Source organism: Centroberyx gerrardi, chromosome 7 (assembly GCF_048128805.1).
Source record: "Centroberyx gerrardi isolate f3 chromosome 7, fCenGer3.hap1.cur.20231027, whole genome shotgun sequence".
NCBI classification, from domain to species: domain Eukaryota; kingdom Metazoa; phylum Chordata; class Actinopteri; order Beryciformes; family Berycidae; genus Centroberyx; species Centroberyx gerrardi.
The window spans coordinates 13036198-13058134 of NC_136003.1; the positions used below are offsets into that span (position 1 = coordinate 13036198).

Here is a 21937-nt window from a genome sequence, read left to right on the forward strand (position 1 = left end):
AGAAAATTATAATTTTGGGTTTATGAAACCCTTTCAAAATTCATTGCATACTGTCAAAAATGCATTGTCATGGTGTCCTGGTGGCTCAGTGGTCTAAAGCGCATACCATGTAGTCATGACAATCAGGGTTTGAGTCTGGCCCAGGACCTTTGTCGCATGTCATCCCCTTCTTTCTCCCAGTCTGTCTCGCTCCATTTTCCACTATCTAATTAAAATGGCAAAAAGCTGACATTCTGGAGATGCAAGGTTTTCACCCAACAGCGACGATATATTCTTGAATAGGGACACACTGAAGAACCTTTATAGGTGCTAAGCTGGACTTTATTTAATTAGACAGCATGGATGGCAAACAATGGGTTCACTCGGTTCATGGCAACTGCTGTCGACAGTCCGGCTTATGAGGATCTGCATTTTGACAGGAAGCTCTTAGGAACACTGAAAGGCAGACCGAATCCATGTGGGAAGCTATAGAACCTGACACCGGGGCTAACGCCAACAGCCTGCCACCAACTGAGACGCTTTCATCTCCTTTCCTAGCGCAGGCTGACTTATAGAGCAGCCTAGCGGGTGAAGTATTCATCTTCATTAGAAGACCCATCTGCCTGCTTGTATTTTGTTTCTCTGTGTGTAAGTGCAGTGTATATATTACAGGATGTGTGCATTGCAATTCATAGAACTGTTTGATCCCTGTTCCATTCACCAGCTCTAGGCTGTGTGTGCAAATGTGTCAAGGCTACATGAATGTGTGTGCACACTACGTGACACCAGGGTGTGGTACTGTATTTCCAGTTCCTACCATTCCCTCAGGCCTCTAAGGTCTCATAGTGAATGATGTCTTGGCCTGTGTGGGTCCGCAGAGGCATCTATGAATGGATATGGCATCAGCTCTAAGGTTCCAAAATGAAAACCCATTCCTGCTCTGAGGATAGAACCATATCTCCGCCGTCTGGAGGGCTGATGGTTTATTAATCACGTTGCTTAACTAGAAGACTGGCCTTGACACCAGCAGACAGCATATCTTCAGCACCAGTGACCAATAAAGACGGGTTTGTCCGTCCTGTTTCTTCTTCTTCACTGCTATGTCGCACGAATATCAGCATAAGAAGTGCAAGTTGTGCGTATAGCAGCATGAGAATTAGCAACAGGTTGTTACAAGTATTATTAAACAGCGGGCAGCAAGAACCAAAGATTGAAGCTGCATTGGTTTTTATTATTGGATACATGCGACTAAAGGTGACGAGAATCAAGTCATGCAACACCAGCCGTCAAATCCTGTCTGTGTATTTACAAGGGTTACAAAACTCATCTCAGACATCACACACTCTGCCCAAGGATGGAGCTGTTTTCTGCTCAGGTCCCAGTTGTCATTGGAGTAGCCGCCCCGTCAGGGAGAAGACGGAGGATTTACTACGTCCCTAAATCCACGATGTGAGGTCATGTGCGCTCACAGACCTTTGGGATTCCTATTACAAGGAGGTGTGTGGTACCTAGATACACCCCCCCACCACCACCACCACCAGAGACAGCAATGCTGGGTAACTGAGCACATGTTCCATGGTCATGCTGCCAATAGCGTGATAACTAAGGAAAGGGGCTTGGCTATACATATAGTAGGAGCGATAAATAGGTCTATTGAACCTCTCAGTGTTAAAGGTGCCAGTTTTAAAGTGGAGCGCTCCGTCCCCTCTCTCTCTCTCTCTCTCTCTCTTACAGCACGTATGCTGTTCGTGTCTCAGCCACGTAACCCGATCCAGCCCCTCCTGTATCTGGAGCACAAGTCCTGAACTGCCATTGGCTGCTCTGCTAAAATTGGCATATTGACCCCTGTGAAATGCATTCTGGGAATATCCTGTCTTTCACTTGGCCTTATGGGGCCAGTGCTGTTTGTGGTCTTCAGATGGAGCAATGAGGTCATCACGTTAGGGTCATCTTTCTTGGACCTGCAAAGGAATGTTTATGAGTGAGGGAGAGGTTCTTAGGTACCATTATGCAAAAAAAAAATATTGTTGCACTGTACATTAACCAACATTACTGAATACTTTATTACATATTATATTAGTTACTTTGATCCCTGAAATTATGTTATATTCATTTCATTATATGCTATATTGCACATATTTTACTGTTCTTGTATTTATACTGTACATTTTTGCAAAGCATATTGTAGTGCTTTGGAAATAAATGTATTATTATTATTAGTAGTAGTAGTATACTCTATTGCACATTATATGGGGCTGTATCCATAAAATATTTCCACATGGTTTCAGTGGTGCTCTCAACAAAAACAAATCAAGTTTGATACATTTTATGTTTAGCTAATAAATGAAACACACAACATTCTGTGACAATTACAGCTCAGTTTGTGATGGCACCAGATAGATCCAGAGCTGCACTGACAATTAACCATACAATGACTCTTAAATGAGCAAAAATTGCTTTGTACACCTGTAACTCAGGGACTGTGAAATAAGGTCATACAGCAATACTCATTCACTCACTAATCATTGTAATAAATGGTGCAAAACAGAACATGTTCAGAAAGAATGTACTGAGATGAGGAGAGATGTTACCTGACCTCCAATTAAATGTCTTATTTATACACAACCCAAACCATTAGGGATCATAAATAGATTCTGATGATACCACCATAACCAGATATACAGTGTAATTTCATCGTCATAAATAATCAACAGTCCTAAATGACAGTGCAGCACAATGTAATAAGACTCCCGGTGTGTCGTAAAAAGAAACGTGAAAACATGCAAATGCCTTCATATATCATGTGACGTGTCTTGTGATTGCATAAGATAGATATTTACATAAACCTGAACACTTATCATTTACAACCCTATTCTTATAATGACCTCCTGCTCCTGCAGTGGTTGCATAATACAGGCAATGTCAAACTGGTGGCCATTATTTTTTTTTCCCAACTGCAAATTCAATTATGTGCTATTCATTTGAGTTATTGCATGATTTAAGTTGAAATATTACTATGCAGGATTTCTTGTAGTGTTGCATTTGAAATAAAGTGTATATACAATACAGAAACTACAATCTCAATTCAACATTAAATCTTTCAATAAAGTAAAAGTGAAATGAATCATAAAATGATTTATTAATGTAACAGGCTGGTATTTCATGCTATTCTTCATATGACCTGTGTGGCCCATTTGTCATGGTATCTCACCCTCACTGTTACTGTAAAAGCCTATAAGAATCGTGTTGGGAAATTAGGAGTAAGGACCTGCAGCAGTAGAGTCCAGGTTTGTGTGTAACACACTGACACACACAAGTTGACACAATTTCCATCTGAGCTAGACTAGGTGTGTATCTTATTTACATTTTTTACCTATAAGTGACCTTATTATTTACCTATATTATTTACCTATATGTTTCCTAGGCCTGATTCTGGCGAGCTCATGACTGAACAAGGAGCCCCTGCTGATTCCAAAACCTGCTGACCGGGAATAGGGAATAACCGGGAATAACTCCAGCTGCAGATTCTATTTACGTTGCAACAACTGGGTCTCACTGCAAAGTTTATTCTGCTCATCCCAACCTTCCTCCGTGTATTGAATTAATTTCTGTCATGAAATCTCCAGAGCTAACGAGGAGGATCAGGTCCTCCAACTGGAGCATGATAATATGAAGGGGTCACAGGGCCAAAGCCCCTACAGACTTAGACCACGGGATGCTGGTTGGCAAGTACATGCACACATACATACTTGGGTTTTGTGTCAGGGATTGTGGAAGGATTAGACGTAAGTTTCAAATCATACTACAGTGGAGTTTTTCAGAATGAGATTCATAACACTGCATCATTCATTAAATTCATGCCAAAATCGTGACCTTAATTTGAATAAATACACAGTCCCCTCTAGATTTAAGTCTGGACCGGGGGACGGCCAGAAGCCCACGGGCTGAAGATCTAAGGGACTTTGCAGTTTTGTGAGGAGAGGTGACTGTTTTTGACTGAAATTTGAACTTCAGAACTACACACAGCACACTCATCAACCTGGCCACACTCTGATGCTTTATACCAAAGAATACTAAAGGGATGAGAGAAGCAAAAGATCAAACGTTAGTGAGTCCAGCTTTCTCTGAACAGAGCGCTCACTCACTCTGTTTAGGAGACACTTTGTACTTCCCTCTTTAGTTTCAATTCATCACTTTCTGTGGGCGAAGAAGTGTCCATACCTGACACCAGAATTTCCTTTAGACAAAAAGGATGAATCTCAGGGTCTCAATTAGGGGGGATGGGACGGTCTTCTCTGACAGATAAGACTGTGTATTTTACATAAAAATCTTGCCTAGTGCAGCTTTAAATGTTGGTTTGAAATGGAGATCCAGGTGCACTTACAGTATAAAACAATAACAAAGTACTAAAATGGGGGTTGTTTTGCAGTCATAGAATCAAAGCTTTAAAGTAGTTCAATAATTTCCTAGTAATTTCCAGGCTTAAGAGGGAAAGGAAACACTTGAAAAAAGTGTTTCCTTAAATACAACATTCATACTGCTGAAGAAGAGCTTTATAATAGCTATATGACATACGCTGCTTTTGAGACATATAGCGTTAGAATGGGTTATCAATTTATTGGGGGTTCAAAGTGAAAGATCACCTCATAATTGCTATTTCTAATTAAAAATAACTTGGTTAGCAATGGAAATGTGTTAACCTCTATCATGAAGCTGTTTTTCATATATTTTACGTTTTACGTGTTTTTGGATGTCCCAGCACTCTGTATTAACCAACTTTCCGCGTGCATCCTCTTTTCTTGAAAGGGTTAGTTCATCTAACCAATTACAGTCAGCGAACATCCTCAATGTCTAAATGTAGCTGTTGTCAAATCCTACTCCTAACCCACAAAACACTCACCAAGGAGTGATTTGGTACACTGTTTGATCTATAAAAACAATGAAATACCTCAATAAGAGGGTCTGACTCCATTCAAATGGTGTCCAATCAAATGGCACTGCTTTTGGTGTACCAACACTTTCTTTTGACAGTGCCATTTTGATGACAGTCATTATTTGACGTCAGTAGCCGCTTCACTGCTGTGTGCAGGGTGCCATCTAAAGGTAGCTCAGGAATGCCATTGTGTGAAAGTCTGATACTCCTTTGTCCTTTCATGTGCTGAGTAAAGGTTAAAATTAGTATGCCCACCTGTTCAACACTGTCCGTCATTAATTGTTTAAGCTCTCACAGATCCAGCCAATTAATTCATCCTAACCTTGTCCATCCTGGTAAGAACACACAGCGGTGGTGAGGGGGGATGTTCACCGGACACCCGCCCCCCTCCTCTTCATTGGCTACTGACCACATACCCTCTCCAGAGCCAGACTGGGACACACGCCCTCATTGTGCAATCAAGCATCGACAAATTAGACGCCCATAGGCACCGCTTTTAACCTTCACCCTCCTTTTCCATGGATGCGGTCCCGGCTAAGGAAACCCTATCCCCGCACAAACAGTCAGCCAGCCTCGCTGCTGCTCCCACTCCCCTCTGTGTTAAGTCAGAGCACTCTCGCTCTCACTACGCCCCAGACAGCTGCTCTGCCTGTTTACTGCCGGTGCTGCTTTGCAGGGTAGCATTCCTCATACCAGGTCAATGTCAGCGGCAGGGTCCCTCCGTGGGGCGGGAGCTCTCCTCCCTGGTCTTGAACAGGGGCGCTGGATGGCGCACAAAGAACTATTCTAAACAGTCTATAAAAGCTGTGATCCTTCTCATGGGACAGTTTAGTCACCACTGAGCTGGAAGCCTTTTAATTTTGGGTCACTTGGGGTCACTGGAAACTATTAGAGGGGTAAGGTGTTTATATGGAGATATGCACAGTCAGGAGGTGCCTGGGTTCAAATGCTCTGCTCCTTTCTATGCCAATATTTAGACACGGCCTGGATAGTTATATTTCTCTTGGAACAAAACACACATTTGCACCCCCAGTGGGCAGCCTGGAGTGTCCAGTCATCTGCACCTGTTATCATTGAGATGATTATACACACTGTTAATACATAACTTTTTTTGTGCAACTGAGACAAATTGAAAATAGGTTTAGGTTTTATTTGCTATCATGTACATTCGTTTAGCCATTGAATATGCTAATGAATAGAATAGAATAGAATAGAATAGAATAGAATAGAATAGAATAGAATAGAATAGAATAGAATAGAATAGAATAGAATAGAATAGATGCAGCCTCTGTTGTTCATTCTTAAAGTGCAGCCTGAGGCCAATTTTTGTCTTCTGGGTTCCGGCAGATTCTACTGTAGCTTGTTCCTGCCATAGACTGTAAAAAAAAAAATTTTTTTAAATTGTTCCTGCCACATCTTTGACATTTTGAGAACAGAAGTCAAGAGCCTGTTGTCAGCTCCACCAATCAGAAGTATCAACAAAGGAGTCTATCCCAGCATAGCTGACCGGTCCAAGCTGGTTGTATTGTAGTGAATTGTCGTCTACTAAATGCTTTTCTACCATTTGTTTAATTGAGATAATGAAATTTAAAAATCAAAATATGATCAAACCTACATATTATGGTGAAATTTATAAAATTCCAATCAACTACTCCAGCTCACTACTTTGCACCTTTACTGCCCTTATTTGCATTAGTGTGTGTTGGATCTGGCCTTTACTTCAACATTTCTCATTGAGACCTGGCTGCAAAGACAAGCCCCCCCTGCTGTTTTTATATATTACATTGTTTTGTCATTTGTGAACATCAAATTAGAGTTGTTCCTTTATGTGTGATTCAACTGTAGTTGTGAATCTGCAGAGCCTTTACAAATGACCCATCACTACAATATATCATCCCATTTAGTGTTATTTCTTGATGCATAACAAGGGTAAAAAAAAAAAAAAAAAAGCAGCTCCAGTACTTGTTTGTCAATTTTCACTAAAGAAATGTATTGTAATTTGGATTTCAGGTATTTTGTGCAAATCATGTTCATGAACTACTTAAATTTCAATTTTGTCTTCACACTATTTTTTTTTTTATATAAATTTGTATCGCTACTCCAAGTTTCCATACTATGGGTCAAAATGGACCTTATCTTTTCAATGTGAAACATGTTATATGGACACCAGTGCAAAGTTTCATCCATTTTGCATATATCTGAGAGACAGTGAAAGAAGAACTATTTGCTTCCAAATACATGTATTCCTATGGGAAGGCTTGTGCTGTTGACACTCTAAGGCTGTGTGTATACAAGAGTGGTCACAGGCTTTATAATAATGCATTAAATCAGAAAAATGTTGGACATGCTGAATATCTTTTAAACCCCCTTTATGGAAAAGAGTGGGTTTAATTGAGTTAGCCCGAATTAAATGAACCCATGTCAAATATTATTTACAGTTCCAACGGTTTTTTCACACTGTGGGCTTGTATGCTGTCTGAAATATTAAATCTGGGACACTCTTAAGATGAACTATTTCTTAGCATAGTAATTTTCCTCAGGTTTGATAACAGCTTTGAGAAACTCTAGCTGCATTTGTTAAAGTGATCAATGAGAGAGAGAGAGAGAAAGAGAGAGAGAGAGAGAGAGAGAGAGAGAGAGAGCTAAATATATCTGTAAAATTGACATGGTGCCTCCTTGGCTTGCGTGATAGATATGCTGTTTGCAGAGAAAGACATGTCAGGAACAGAAAAACTAGGGCATGCTTTAAAAGTACATTCTGTGAAGATGTATCTTGAATTATTCTATGTTATATCACAATCTCAAGGAGGTCAATCTCTCTTATTTAATCATTTGTTTTCACCATGGTCCCCTATATATTGCCAGAAATGACAATATATTTCAGAGTTTTATGTCAACCTAAACCAAGCAATATAGTCACTGACAGTGCAAAAGTATCAAAATAAGGTTAAAAAAAGGTACAAACATGCTATTTGAATAGCATGGTATTTCAAAAATGATCTTCATTCACTTAGTGGTAATGAATATGGACCAATCTCCATGGAAACTATGTGCTCGTGACTTGGGGGGGTTCAGCAACTTTAGAGTCCGGAGGCATGGTAACCATGAGGGTCATGCCATGCATGTAGGACCAGATGGCAGCCAGGCCCGATTTACTTTTGGTTGGCTTGTCTTGTGTGCTTGTGTGGCTCAGGGTGCGGACTCTGAGCTGTCCGCTCATCTGTTTGTGGATGCATGTCACACCACTTGATCTTGTAGTCTGCATACACCAGAGGATCCACTTAGAGGATGACGCTCATGTGGAATACAATAAGCAGATGACTTTAGACTGTGTTAGCTGTAGTTTGATTAAAATGAAAAGAGATTCACTCAGCCAAAACATCACCTTTCTTAAATGAACTGACTTGGTTTGGTTGTTGTCATCTATCAGCGTCCATTACATGTTATTTGTTATCCACCAAGGGCCACAGTGGAAAGAAGTGTTTCTTATCTACAGCATTATTGATGTCACTTCAACTCAGCTACAGCAGTTCTTGAATAGCCACATTTTTACTCAGTTCACACTCCTGCTATTGTTGAAAGGGCAAAATCAAATCAAATGATTTTGACTTATTTATGAGACAGAGCTGTTACTAACTTGGCAGTTGAAGCACCAGCTTCCTCTACTCACAAACCTAGTTCTTGTGATATCTAGAAAGCCTATTCTAGATTCTTCGTAGATTTGCACTGAAGAACATTTCACCTCTCTGAATCATTAACCGGGAGGTGACCCTGACTCTTAGTCTGCTCTTTGGGTTTGAGTCTCATCACTAGTGTCCCAAGATGGAACCATCTCCACACTCTTGACAGTGGTGATTGCAGTTGGCATCACAGTCTCTCTCCCAGCAAAGGACTGAGGATTACTGGCTCCTGATTTAGATTTAGGCTCGGTTTTTTTGAGCCCGGTACGCGTGCCGTAACTAGATACTTCTCGGCCCGAGCGTGTATCTCCCACTGGGCTTGGGGGAATCCAGACAGAGACCAATCCCTACCATGTTTACTGTCCAGTAATCCAGGTGTGTTCATCTGCTGCCTGTCTCTCACCCCTGGTACCAGCATACCACGGCCCCTGTTGTCCCCCACGGGGCTGCATGTGCCCGGGACAGTGGAGTGCTTTCTGAGAAAAGGCTCATGATGCTACGCACAAGGGGCAGACAAGAACTGGCAGTGTTTTGGTATAAAGATACCTTCTGCCAACTTGGCAAAAGGTCTGCATTTTCTAGACAGCATGCAACCTAGTCTTGCTTATAATCCCTGTTAAGACACATAGTAGAGCTGTGAAACTACATTTATGCATAGATAAGGATTATTCTAACAGAATTTTCAGTCAAAGAGATAGTATTGCTTCTGTTACACTGACCTCTTTAAACAGCAATGTTTATGAGGACAGCAGCCTGAATTCATAACATGCTATACAAGAACAGGATGTTTCACAGAACTTATTTTTAGGGTATGGAGTCACCAACCTGTCTCCTACCTGCATCACACGACTCAGTCAACAGAGTGTTAAGGAATGCATAGCTGGCTGGTTTGTAACATGTATAGCCCACTGATAAGTCTCTGTGACAGGTTGCTATTAACATGGCCGTTCTTTTGGCTTTGGCTTCATGCCTCCTAAACTGTTTGTCCATTATTGAATACCTGGCCGTATAGGGCTGAAACGCTGTGCAGTAAGGTGAAACAAAGAGCGTTGTGAGCACTGACTGTCAACTAAATTCTGTCAAAAAAAATTGTCAGTATCTGATTTTGATTATCCATGCTATGTGATTTAAGTCAGTTGGAATAAGGGTCTCATTTTAATCTAAACAAAATCATAAACATTGTTTTTACAGGCTCAGGCTTAATGTTGGAAGGACAACCAATCTCAATTTGCACTGGATTAGTTAATAGCCTCTGCTAGGCCTGTTCTACCTGAAAGACACATTTACACATTAAACATGAATAAATACAGCCATGCTCAGTGAACATGATAGGCAGGTATTCACCTCACACAGCAAAACATCCTGAAACAGACAATATCACTGGGTTATAGAGTATGGAGAACTGCTTTCCTGTGCCTTCAGACCCCTTAATTACTTTCCATCACAGACTCAAAACACATGGTGGTGTTAAAGCGTTTATTAAACCATACATGCTAGCAAGACATACGTTGAGGCCATAGTTACTCACTAGCCTGCTCACTTGGGCAGGCAGATGTATGTCTGAAGGAGCTAATGACACCAGAATCTGCAACATTAGAATAATCCCATTTCCGTCAAGGACTAGTGGTGCTAATGTCTTTGGTGCAGATCCATACATCTGGATGTTTTCAACACTGACTTCTTGGTAATTTGACAGACTGTAACATGCAACCTAAAGGGCATGTAGGGGCCAGGCTGCGTCTATGTATAGCAGGCTATAATTGCCTGCTAAGGTATAGGCCGAAACGCGTGAGCGCCCTTACTGGCATGTATCCAAGAGTAACGCCGGAGTGTAACAAACAAACATTTTCCACCAACTGTGGTCTGGATTTCTCCTGGAGGGGAAGACGTTGTGGCAGGGAGCGAAGGAAGCTGGGATGGGGTATCACCATTGCTCAGGGAGGCCCAGCACTCCCTCAACAAAATACCATATAAGAGACTGTGGAACCTGATAGCTGCTTTAAAAGTCTCTTCCTCGAGCCGTGAACATTCAATTACTCTCACCTCAATTTGTCTAGACATGAGCTCTAAGCCTCTTTTACCCCCTGCTTCCCTGTGTAGACCTATAACAACCAGTTGCACAGGGAGGAGATAACCGAATAATGAGCAGTGGCCTTCAGAGGTGGGGTTACTCACTGATCATTTCCTGTTCAGATATGGCGAGTCAGATAGAATCTCCCTCTTCTGGTTGTGTAACACAGGGTACCACAGTATTCATATCAACATGAAATATACTGCAAAGTAGTAGTCAAGACGCCTGTGCACAGCCACTTACAATCAGGTGCTGGTTGGTCGCAGGAATACAAGATAGTCCATATAAAGGAATTATCCAACCGCACACTGTTAGACTTTGATGACAATATACTCACATCTTTATTTTTCTTAGCATTTGCAAAAATAGGCTTAAGGAGCGAACAACGCGTTTCGCTTGTTGCTTCCTCAGGTTCGCTTACAAAATATACTGCATCGCTGCTCTAAACCAAGCATCATTTCATGACACGCTTTTGTGTTCTCAGTCCTGAAAGGAATAAGCTCCCATACACTCTCCACTTCACATATAACTAAAATATAACTATAACTAAAATGTAGACCGGTCATATATGCAGAAATGTGGCTCAGTAAAGCATTAGCGTTGCAGGATAAAGCTTGTATTAGAACAGATGTAGTTCTGGAACAAGGTTGTCCCTTAAGGCATAGCAGTGGCTTGATGAGAGTCTTGGCAAGAGAAAACCGGTGGGTGGTCACTATGTTATTTCTTCAGCCACACTGGCAGCTTCTGTAAAATGCCCAAGTTCACTTCCAAAGGCTTTGAGATCCAGCTATATCCAGTTCTGCCAAGCCCATCTGGGGACAGCTGGTGCCACCAGCACAATGTCACAGTACAATTCACACACTCTCAGTGATGATAAACATAGGTGTTATTCTATATTTTGATAATTATGACTATAAATGTAAATGCTCATACATTTAGCATGGATACAATCATAGAGATCAAAACCAATAATGAAAAGCTAAATTTTGCTTTACATGCTATCATGAACTCATTTACATTTCTTACTGAGGGAGTTCTAATTATTTCTCTGAAAATCTTGGAATGCAAGGCATTGTAAATGGCTGCATTTCTGACAACTAAAACCATATGACTTTCCAATGGCATCTACAGAGAGGGGTTAAATTTAGTGCCTTTGAGTTATGCCCCTATGACGTGACAGTTGGCCAAAACCACATTCCTACAGTTAACATCTTCAGTGTCTGAACTGTATTGATATAGCTGGTCCTGATGCAAAGGGCAGGCATAGAGCACACAAGTCACATGATGGACCGCAGGTCAATGGGAACACAAGAAGGAACACGGGTCAATGGCATGAAAGCACTGATACTAAGAAACACTAAAGCTATTATAGAAAATAATTAAAAACTACTTGAAGTCCTCCTGTTTTCTAGAAATCCAAAATGTGATCTCACTTTTATTGAAATCTCTCTGGTATAACTGACTAATAATGCACCATCAGATATGATGTAAGCAAACAAATCAACACCATATTCCAAAATGAACTCATGTGACATTGCTGTTTTACTGTTGCTTATTTGTCCTGCAATACATCTCTCTCATTGATGGTATAAAAACAACTTGTCCTGATTCATAGAAGTGACTCTCAAACTGTGACCTATGATGTTGCTTGCAATACTCCAAAATTGGGAAATAACATGGCTCCAAGCTTCCCACAAATGTGCATTTGAAGTACTGTAAACATTCGATTTCCCTCAGCTGCCCAGAATCTAATACCCCCAGCTCTGATATTGATGATAGTTGTTTGGATGTTTATGTGGTAGGACGCCTTGGGCAAGACGCAAAGGGAACATCTTGGCTGTCAACATTTTTTATGGGCCAAGGGGTGGGAGCAGTGTCAGTGGGCATGTGACTGTAAAGTGGGAGGAGCCGGACGAGGGCCACTCATTTCTAAGCTGAAGTCACTTGATATTAGGCCCTGAAATAGCCCTACAGAGGATATATAGGGACCCTCTCCCACCTGCCCCATCAGGCGACCACCCTGTGCAACGGCAAACACACTGTGCAAATACAATTCCAGATACAGACGGAAGAAATACACAGGAGGCAAGAGTCGGGGAACCAGAAGCTCAAAAAGAAGGGGATTGGGATACAGTGAAGCGAAGCAAGCTGTTTGGAAAGTGTTTGTTTTCCGCAGAGTGAGTAGCAGCAGGAGCTGCTCCAGCTGGAAACCAGAAGGATAAGAGGGAGGTGAAGACAAGGATAAAAAGAGTGGGGGAAAGGACACAGGACAAAGGATACTGTTCTTTGATTGGATTGGTGCGTTCTCTTGGATTTCTCCCTTCCTCCTCCTGGCTGATAGCAGGGGGAGGCAGAGCCGTGGCCGCTGCAGGGATGAAGTACAGCTACCATGTTCCAGTGTCATCATACACGCGCAGCTCCCAGTACACACCGACACACTACACCCCGACCCACTACACGCCAACTCACTACACATCCACATATACCTCCACGACAAAGTACACCCCAACACACTACAGCACATCCCATTACACCCCGTCACATTACACATCCACATACAAGCCCACGTCAACATACGTCCCTTCGTACAGCAAAGGATCGCGGTACAGCTCAACACGTCACACGCAAGCGCAGGAGAACCCCGCACCTGTGGTACCTGTCGCACCCGCAAAGCGAGCTGTGCACTTCCCCAATGACATCATCTTCCAGGATATTGTAAGACGCGGCGACATGGAGCAAATTGGTCGGTTCATGAGAGCGAGGAAGGTTCGTGTGGATACCCTCTTCCCTTCAGGTGAGCAAAGTCTTCCCTCCACAGTTTTGACTGGCCCAGAGGGGTTTAAAACTGTCACCCTAACACATCTAAAATTATCAGTCATTCTAATGCCATAAACTAATGACGACCAAAGGCTCCAAATAGTTTTGAAGACCGAACTGACTGCGTGGGTCGTGTGCAGCAGTGCTTCAGTCTGACTGGCTCCATGTATGGTGCTGTGTGTGTGTGTGCAGGTATGGCAGCGCTCCATGAGGCCGTCCTGACGGGGAACCTGGAGGTGGTGAAGCTGCTGGTGAAATACGGCGCTGACGTTCACCAGAGGGATGAGGATGGCTGGACGCCACTTCACATGGCCTGCAGTGACGGCTTCCCGAAAATCGCCAGGTAATCCCTCTTTGTTGACCTTTTTAACCTTTTAACCTTGGCTGGGCACACTTGCTCTTTTTTCAGCAACATGGTCAGATAGACTCGCTCCTTCAAATCTTTATCCTCTGATTTCTAAACAGAGTCGGTTTAATAAAACTCTAACCTACAAAACACAGATATGAAATATGAATATAGAACAATTAGAAATGTCTGAAACCAAAATATCAGATTCAAAGTTAGCATCTTCTCTATGAAACACGCATGGATGAAACCTCTCTCCGAAAGGGAAAGAAGTGGTTACCTAACCACACTGACCTGACTGAACTGGATCAAACTGGATGTGACACTGAACATAAACAATGGGCATTAGAAATTGAATTAATGCATCTGTCTCTTGTAAAACATACATGAAACAGTGACACACTTCAAGTAGAGACCCATCAGCATACACAAAAAGCAGTGTGCAGTATAAAGCAAGCCCAGGGATTAAAAGAGAAGCCATTTCAATCAGTGGATATGAGAGAATTCACAATGTCAAAATGTCAGAAGGTATATATTGTATTGAATTACATAAGTGCAATTGCATAAGGAAGAAAGATGAGCATGTCTTGATAAGCATTACAATTTTCACATTCCATGTAGCAAAACTAATATTACTGTTGTTAATTTTCACTTTTGCCCACTATTTTCAAAATATTTTCTAACTTTTGCAAGATCTATAGACACATTTATACAGCTAGATTATCTGAATAATTCATCTTAGACCAAAATTAAATCATATGGAACCCTATAATTCTGAGGTCATGAAGTTGAGAGAGTGAAACAATAAAAAAATACTTTGCTCAAAGTCTTATGCAATAGATCCAATGTCGAGGATAAAAGACATCAGTTGCACCAATAAACTATGACTTTTTTTTTATAGATTTTTGTGAATCTCCCATTGGGTTAACAGTACTCTCCTTCTTGCCCCACCCAGTTACCTGCTGGCCATGGGAGCCAGTACAGAGGCAGAGAATGAGAGCGGAGAGAAGCCTGCAGACCTCATCGACCCCGACTGCCAAGAGCTGGCCAAACTGTTTGAGACTGGCTGTGTGTGATTATGCACCAAATGGACCTCGGGGGGATCAGCGAGAAGGGACAGAGTGAACAGCCATTTTGGGAATGGAAAGCGATATACAACACAAACGGCATACAATACCAAACAAACATGTGCCAGGGTGGAAGAGCATAGCCGGGGCTTGGACCATGCCACCGCTCCTGTGAAAGAAGAAGGTGGTTCTGTTTATTATTTTCATACGAGTGACACAAATTGCTTTATTTATATTTTTTTTTTTTGCATAAGACTTTTAAGCTATACATTGTTAAGCTGCTTTTCTCTTTCTGGGGCTTTGCTTAATTTTTTTTCATTTGGTACTTTGGTTTTTTTGTGACATTATCTTACTGCCATTATGTGCTATTCACAGCTCTTTATTTTCACTCTCAGCTCATGTCGCACAACACAACACTGTGCCATTGTGTCTGGAAGTTTCATCTTTATAATTAATCCATGGTGCAGGTCTTAATATCTATTTCCTGCTGAAGAAAATGAGATTCATTTCTGTCCTTATGAGCTTTTCAGTTTAAGCATTTTATCAATTGTGTTAACCTTCCATGTGAAGCAATCATTTGCAAGTATGCTGGTTGCACTTTGAGACCCTCTGTTTCCATATTATTGTCAATTATTGAATCTAAAACCTTGAATTTGGGCTGGATCGTTCATGTCTTATAAGAAGAGTTATGTGTCCTTACTGCTGGGCAGAGAGAGGAACATCCAAATGAATACTTCATTGATAGGCCAGAAATCAATAAAAACATCAAGTTATTGCTATACATGCACTTCTACTGCTACGCTGCCATTTTGCCTCTCAAGTATTGCTGTTATTATTTTCTGTATTAGAAAACAGTATGCTGAAACAATATGAATGTCAGCGATGAAAGTCTTATAAATTCAATAATTATTTTTGTACATGTTTTCGTAAATAAAGCCACGTTTTATAAATACGACCAAGCTGTTGTGGTGTAATCTGTTAAAGAATAAGGAATAGTGTATTACACAGACTGGACACTACACACCTGCAATTTCACCATATGCCATCATCAATTCAAGTAGAGCTGTAGCTTTTCAACACAAGCATTACTGTCCATTATTATATATTATAGATACAAAGACTTGATTAAGTGTTGATTGATTGATTGATTGATTGATTGATTAAGTGTTGCTCCCATTTGGACATTTTGATACTCTGCACTTTTATCATTTTTATTAGACAAACCAAATACCATAAAATATCAAAACATAACAAAATAGCCTGTTATGATATAGAAACTATATTTATAATGGGAGAATTTTTTTGAAATATAGTGACAATAGGTGACAACAGTAGGTGACAACAGTGGAAATACTTCATTATGATACCAGGGCTGCTGTATTCCTGGGGCGGGATTTACATCATCTGCCCCTTTTATGACTTATGAAAATAAGTCAACTGCCCCTAACTGATCATTTAGCCCCTTTAAGCTGAGACAACTGTCCTGGTTCCCCCCTTGATGATGGCATTATTGTAGAGAAGATCAGAGCTTTGGTGTAGGATATAAAAATAAAGGTCCATATGGTATTTAGAAGGAAAAGTTTTGGTGGAAAAAAAAAATGTTTTGAAAGTTATGTAAAACAACCAATTTATGACTCGGGCATTGTCTGAGAGTTTGAAACAGATCTGCTGGTCCCAGTAGTAAGATCATTACCTCGTTTACCTGGCCAAGAACATACTGTTCAGCACCAATAATCAAGATTTTAATTCTGTAACTGATCTCCAGTATGTTCTGTTGGACAATCTTTATATTGGTTAGCCTATTATTTATTATTTTAAAGGTCCTTAGTTGAGCACGTAAGTATTATCTAGAATCAGGGAAGTTTGTAGTTGAGTAGTTTCACTTCCGTGTCTTTTGCCCGGAAATGATTGGTTGGCATTGGCAACGTTTTAGCCAGGCCTAACAGCGTACACACTGTCTGAATAAAGAAAGCGAAAGAAAAGATCAAAGAAAAGGTTTGTGGAATATCTTAAAATTATGACGCTATTGTATAGATCTTATAATTAAGGTTAGCTACTTTCTAACTACCTGGGACTAGCGACGCTAACGCTAGTTACGTTACATGTTAGTGCTTTTAGCTAGGATAAGACAGTCTAATCGTATGAGTCGCTAGCTAGCTGGCTAACTACTTAACAGTATTGTGTCAGCCAGGTTATAGCCGTCACCTGAACCATAATATACTGGGACAGGAATGTCAAACAAGCAGAAATGAGGACCTTTTACAAACATACATGCTATCTTCTTGTACATCACAGTTTGACTAACCTAGCCACAATTTTGGTTGGCTCGGTAGCATGCCAGTGTTAGCTCAAACGTAAACAAAAGCCCTATTGGTTAGCTAACGTCAACATTCACTGTTCATATGTTTTGTATTCCTTATAACAAAACGTTCGCAACATATTATAATTATCTAGCTAGCCGCCAATCCTTGTGGTAACGTTACTACTAACCCCTTGTCATAAGTGGGTGCTTTGCAGTTACGTTTAAGTAGCCTACCTAGCAAGTAGTAAATTGAACACTGCTAGCTAGCTAACCAACATTGTGAGTTGTTGACTCTCCTCATAGTTAGCTGTAATCTTAGTCTAATTCTGTGTTATATGATTCATAAACTGACCGCTTTGATCTTGAGCTTTGAGCCTACTAATGCTGTCACTTTGTTGTCCATCGCTAGAATTCAACAGAAGATATTGGAACCTTTGTATTCTTCAAATCCTATCCATTCACCATAGAGGAGCGAAGAGCGAGTGCAGACTGCAAACAGAATGACCAGGTCTGAAACCTTTACAGGTTGTAGGTGTTGATGCAGATACCGATGTCACATATTGGGCCAATGTTAAATGCAAAAGTACTGAAACGTGGTATTAGAGGAGCCAGAAATACCAAGAACCAAGTACAAGGCAATTTTGAGGCTGCTATAATGATCCATTGTATTAAATGTCCTTTTTTGTGATAGATTGTACACAGACTCCCTTTTTCATTATGTCCTAAGGCACTGCCAGAATATCAATTATAGTACTTAGATCAGTCTTGTTATTGGCAAGTACTCAATATGAAGAACTTGGAGTGGTGTTTTTGTGTAGGCAGCCTGTTGTGTCAGATAACTGGGATTTTGACAGCTTATTGTTCATAAAGCTGCACAATCTAAGTCTATAGACTATGATGTGACTATTAAAGTTATAGTTCACCCAAAAACGAAAATTCAGTCATTATCTACTCACCCTCATGCCAGTTGAAACACAGGTGAAGTTTCGTAGTCCATAAAACACACCCGGCGCTTGCCAGCACAACTTCGTAGCAGCGTTCTCCAAAAAAACTGAAGTCTGCGGGCACCGATCTTTAGAGTTCCGGAAAGAGCAGAAAAAGAACAGAAAATATCCATAAAATTACTCCATACAGCTCTTGCAGCATAATCGAAGTCTCCTGAATCCATCGATCCCACAGTTAGTGGAAAAGACAGATATTGATGCCATTATTTAGCACAAATTTTCACTACAGCCAGTTGTATTCGAAAAAACGTTGCGCAGTCATGTGAATGTCCTCCACTTCCTTGTTTACACTCCTTGTCACACAAACTGAAAAACTCTGCTGAAAGTGACTTATAACGCTATCCACATACTTATCAGACTTTCAAACGTCTGCTCACTCTAACACTATACATGTAAATTATTTCACATACCTCTGTTCTTTGTAGAGACACGGCCGGTGTTCCATGCAGGACTGTACCCCCATTGTAAAAATATGCCTCGTACACAGCAGCTAGGAAACAGACCGAAAAGGTAATGTTAGGTCCAAGTGAAGCTTTTTCAGTTTGTGTGACATAGCTCTATGACTAGGAGTGTAAAGTGGGGGAGATTCACATGACTGTGCATGCGCAACCGTTTCTTGGAAACAACTGGCTGTAGTGAAAATTTGCTCTAAATAATGGCATCAATATCAGTCTTTTCCACTAACTGTTCAACCCTGTTCACCACTTTATGGGTCACGTGGCCCGCAGGGAGTTAGACTGCAGACTCTCAAGTGGGAGACCCGAGTTCGATTACCGACAGAGACGCTGCCACAAAATTCAACCTCGCGGAGCTGTTAGACTCTTAGTCTTGTTTGTTCTTTTTCTGCTCTTTTCGGAACTCTAAAGATCTGTCACCAAAGACTTCAGTTTTTTTGGAGAACGCTGCTACGAATTTGTGCTAGCAATCTCCGGGCGTGTTTTATGGACTAACAAACTTCACCCGTGTTTCAACTGGCATGAGGGTGAGTAGATAATGACTGAATTTTCATTTTTGGGTGAACTATTCCTTTAAAGAAAAATATCTTACTTCGTAGCAGTGCATTGATACTGAATGTAGATATTGACCAGGTAGTAATCGATTAATTGAACACCACTGATGCCAAGAAACAAATACCAGCATAATGCTATGTGATGACGCTGAATTGATACTTATCCATTAATTACATGACAAATAATATTAGAGAATGCAATTTTATCGTATTACTAAGACTCTTACTACAGTCTGCAGAATATTTTCAGAAAAATATTTTCCTTCAAAACTTTCTTCTCCAAAATTCTCAGTGTCAGAGAAAGTACTCAGTAGTCAGTATTGTACACAAAATTAGTGAACAATATCACAAACTCATCAATGTATTGCAACATTGAATAATACAATACAGATATTGCAAAGGTTGCGATATGAGCATTTTCATAAAACAGTCAGTGCGTGCAGTAGTGGTAATGCAATGTTTCCTAGCAGAAATATCCCCCTCAGGTCCAGAAACTCTAGACCAATTGAGGAAATCAGCGGGAGTTCCTAAGGAAATATATTCCTACAATCTACCTTTGCAGAACTACTGAAACTGTTGCCAACCAAACAATTGTGCTCTCATTTAAAAAATAATGTCATTTTGGCTTTTTATATTTTTTGTTCAGTGCAGGGCCTTTGTTTGATCTCCCTACACTGAAGTAAAACCTAGATCTAGAGTTTTATATCACAAGCCTTGTCACAACTGTAATATCAATCAAAATAATTGCCATATGATAATTTGTCTATATTGTGTAGCCCTGGCTACCTGCACAGAAAAAAATGGCATTGATAGACTTTGAATTCTTTCTGTTGATTTGACTGCCATATATCTAAATATGTTACTGAACATTACATAGTTTAATAGTTTTTTGAATGCACATCTGCACATCTAGACACGTTGCCTTGTGTAGACATATAAATGTGAATCTGACACATATTTTGCACATGCTATATATACATATATATGCTGTAAATTCATTTCTCTGTATTCTATCTATCTATCTATCAGCTACTAATCTTTTTTTATTTTCATGTTCGTAAAGCTCATCTGCTCCCAGGATGGTGAACAGTTACAAGCGGACCTCAAGCCCCCGGTCTCCTACTAACAGTGGGGAGCTCTTCACTCCAGCACATGAGGAAAATGTGCGCTTTATCCATGATAGTAAGTATGCCCTCCAACACCGACACAAACAGGTGTCTCACATTTTATACAGTACAGTTGAACCTTCAATCTGCGCCAGCCTGTATTTCAGTCTATACTATAATTTTTCTGTCTGTATAGTGTCAAATCAGTATCACTTAAATCACTTCTTAAAACACTCTTTTGTAGACTTGCTTTTATGCAAATTATTTTGTCCATCTACCCCAGCCTGCACTTCAGCCTGTCTAATGTCCTTACAAACAAGCCTCAGCACAATTCCCAGTTCAGGATGAGACTTTTTGAATGTAACCAAAAGCATTGTTGCCTTTGCTCTCTCATAGCCTGGCAGTGTGTGCTCAGAGACATCAGATCAACGCAAAACAGTGAACGCAACGACCGTGGACCACAGGAATATGTGGAAAAGAACCCAAATCCTAACCTACATTGTAAGTGCCTGAAGTGGATTATGTCGTATTTGTGGCCAAAGGATTAGTACTGATCAGGCACAGGATAAATAACTGTTTTTTTTTCTGTCTGCTCTTGCAGCTTTCACACCAGTGGACCTGAGTGACCTCAAGAAACGCAACACACAAGACTCCAAGAAGTCCTAGTCTTTCTCATGATGGTCCAGCAGCTTTTTTTTCTCCACCCATTATTCTTGGGAACTTTTCCTCCATCAGCCCTCTGTCAGCCAGCAAGTCAGCCCTCTTGGCCAGTCTAGCTCAGAATGCCAATTTCCTTTCTAAACTCTGGACCATAGCAACCTCCCCTCCTTCTCTCTCTCTACCTCTCCCTCTCTCTCTACCCCACTCCTTTTTTCTCTCCATCTGAATAAGAAGGAAAGAACTGGGATTTCAAGAAACAGAAATTCTCCCCTCTTTTGGTCCACGTTTTTTTTTCCAAGTCATGAATTCTTCAGATACATTCTTTTTTATTTGAACGGGACTAATGCAAACTTTCATCAAAATTTGCTGACATCTGATGCTGAGGTACAAACTGTTCATAAACACCCTCCACAGGACACAAAAGACTGCAGTCTTAAATACAAACCCTGTTTCTTTACAAATCTACTAATATGACCTTGGAGGAGAATGCTGAAGGGCTGACTTCTATTTTTTTGTTTGTTTGTTTTTTGAAAGATAGTTTGATAGATGAGTTGTAGAAGTGTTGGAATGGTCATATTGAAATCACACTTTATGGGCAAGTTTTGGAAGCCAAATGCAATGTAGAACGCCAACATTTTTAATATGAATTCCTCTCGCCCTGAAATGGACTTTAAGTAGAGACCTCCCCAAGTATGCTGCCCTTGATTGACTCCCCAGCCTTGAAACAAAACATTGAATAAAAGACTTTTACAATATTCCTACTTGCATTGATCTTGCATAGACATTGACCAGACTGAATGTCACTGTGGACACATCCATAGACAATGCCACTGTACATTTACAAAACATGCATTTTACCATCACCTCATCATCTATGTTTTGAAAAAAAATACTTTGTAATGATGAAATGATGTTCACAAATCCAGTGTTTTAAGAAAAAGGGCCTTCATATTAAAAAGGAGT

The 21937-nt window shown here is 40.6% G+C and overlaps 2 protein-coding genes across 3 annotated transcripts; both read left to right on the forward strand.

The window, feature by feature from the left end:
- The first annotated feature begins 13036 nt into the window (after window positions 1-13036).
- ppp1r27a (protein phosphatase 1, regulatory subunit 27a) lies at window positions 13037-14902 on the forward strand. Its single transcript, XM_071894359.2, has 3 exons — window positions 13037-13457; window positions 13673-13823; window positions 14782-14902. Exons 1-3 carry the CDS (start codon window positions 13037-13039, stop codon window positions 14900-14902), a joined length of 693 nt encoding a protein of 230 aa, XP_071750460.1.
- A 1897-nt stretch (window positions 14903-16799) lies between these two features.
- mcrip1 (MAPK regulated corepressor interacting protein 1) lies at window positions 16800-21729 on the forward strand. 2 transcript variants are annotated; one of them, XM_071911946.2, is made up of 5 exons: window positions 16800-16888; window positions 17605-17703; window positions 20272-20390; window positions 20711-20815; window positions 20916-21729. In XM_071911946.2, the coding sequence occupies exons 2-5, from the start codon at window positions 17696-17698 to the stop codon at window positions 20978-20980; spliced, it is 297 nt and encodes a 98-aa protein (XP_071768047.1). In that variant the 5' UTR covers window positions 16800-16888; window positions 17605-17695; the 3' UTR covers window positions 20981-21729. The 2 variants fall into 2 exon arrangements, with proteins under 2 accessions (XP_071768047.1, XP_071768048.1); XM_071911947.2 differs by having other exon boundaries at window positions 16833-16888; window positions 17643-17703.
- The last annotated feature ends 208 nt before the right edge of the window (window positions 21730-21937 follow it).

Excerpts from the sequence above, each read along its gene's own strand:
- ppp1r27a (XM_071894359.2), top strand. The coding sequence starts at position 13,037 with ATGAAGTACAGCTACCATGTTCCAGTGTCATCATACACGCGCAGCTCC. Across the intron at positions 13,458-13,672 it reads GGATACCCTCTTCCCTTCAG|GTATGGCAGCGCTCCATGAG; the intron begins GTGAGCAAAGTC and ends GTGTGTGTGCAG. Across the intron at positions 13,824-14,781 it reads GGCTTCCCGAAAATCGCCAG|TTACCTGCTGGCCATGGGAG; the intron begins GTAATCCCTCTT and ends TGCCCCACCCAG.
- mcrip1 (XM_071911946.2), top strand. Across the intron at positions 20,391-20,710 it reads TGTGCGCTTTATCCATGATA|CCTGGCAGTGTGTGCTCAGA; the intron begins GTAAGTATGCCC and ends GCTCTCTCATAG. Across the intron at positions 20,816-20,915 it reads CCCAAATCCTAACCTACATT|CTTTCACACCAGTGGACCTG; the intron begins GTAAGTGCCTGA and ends CTGCTCTTGCAG.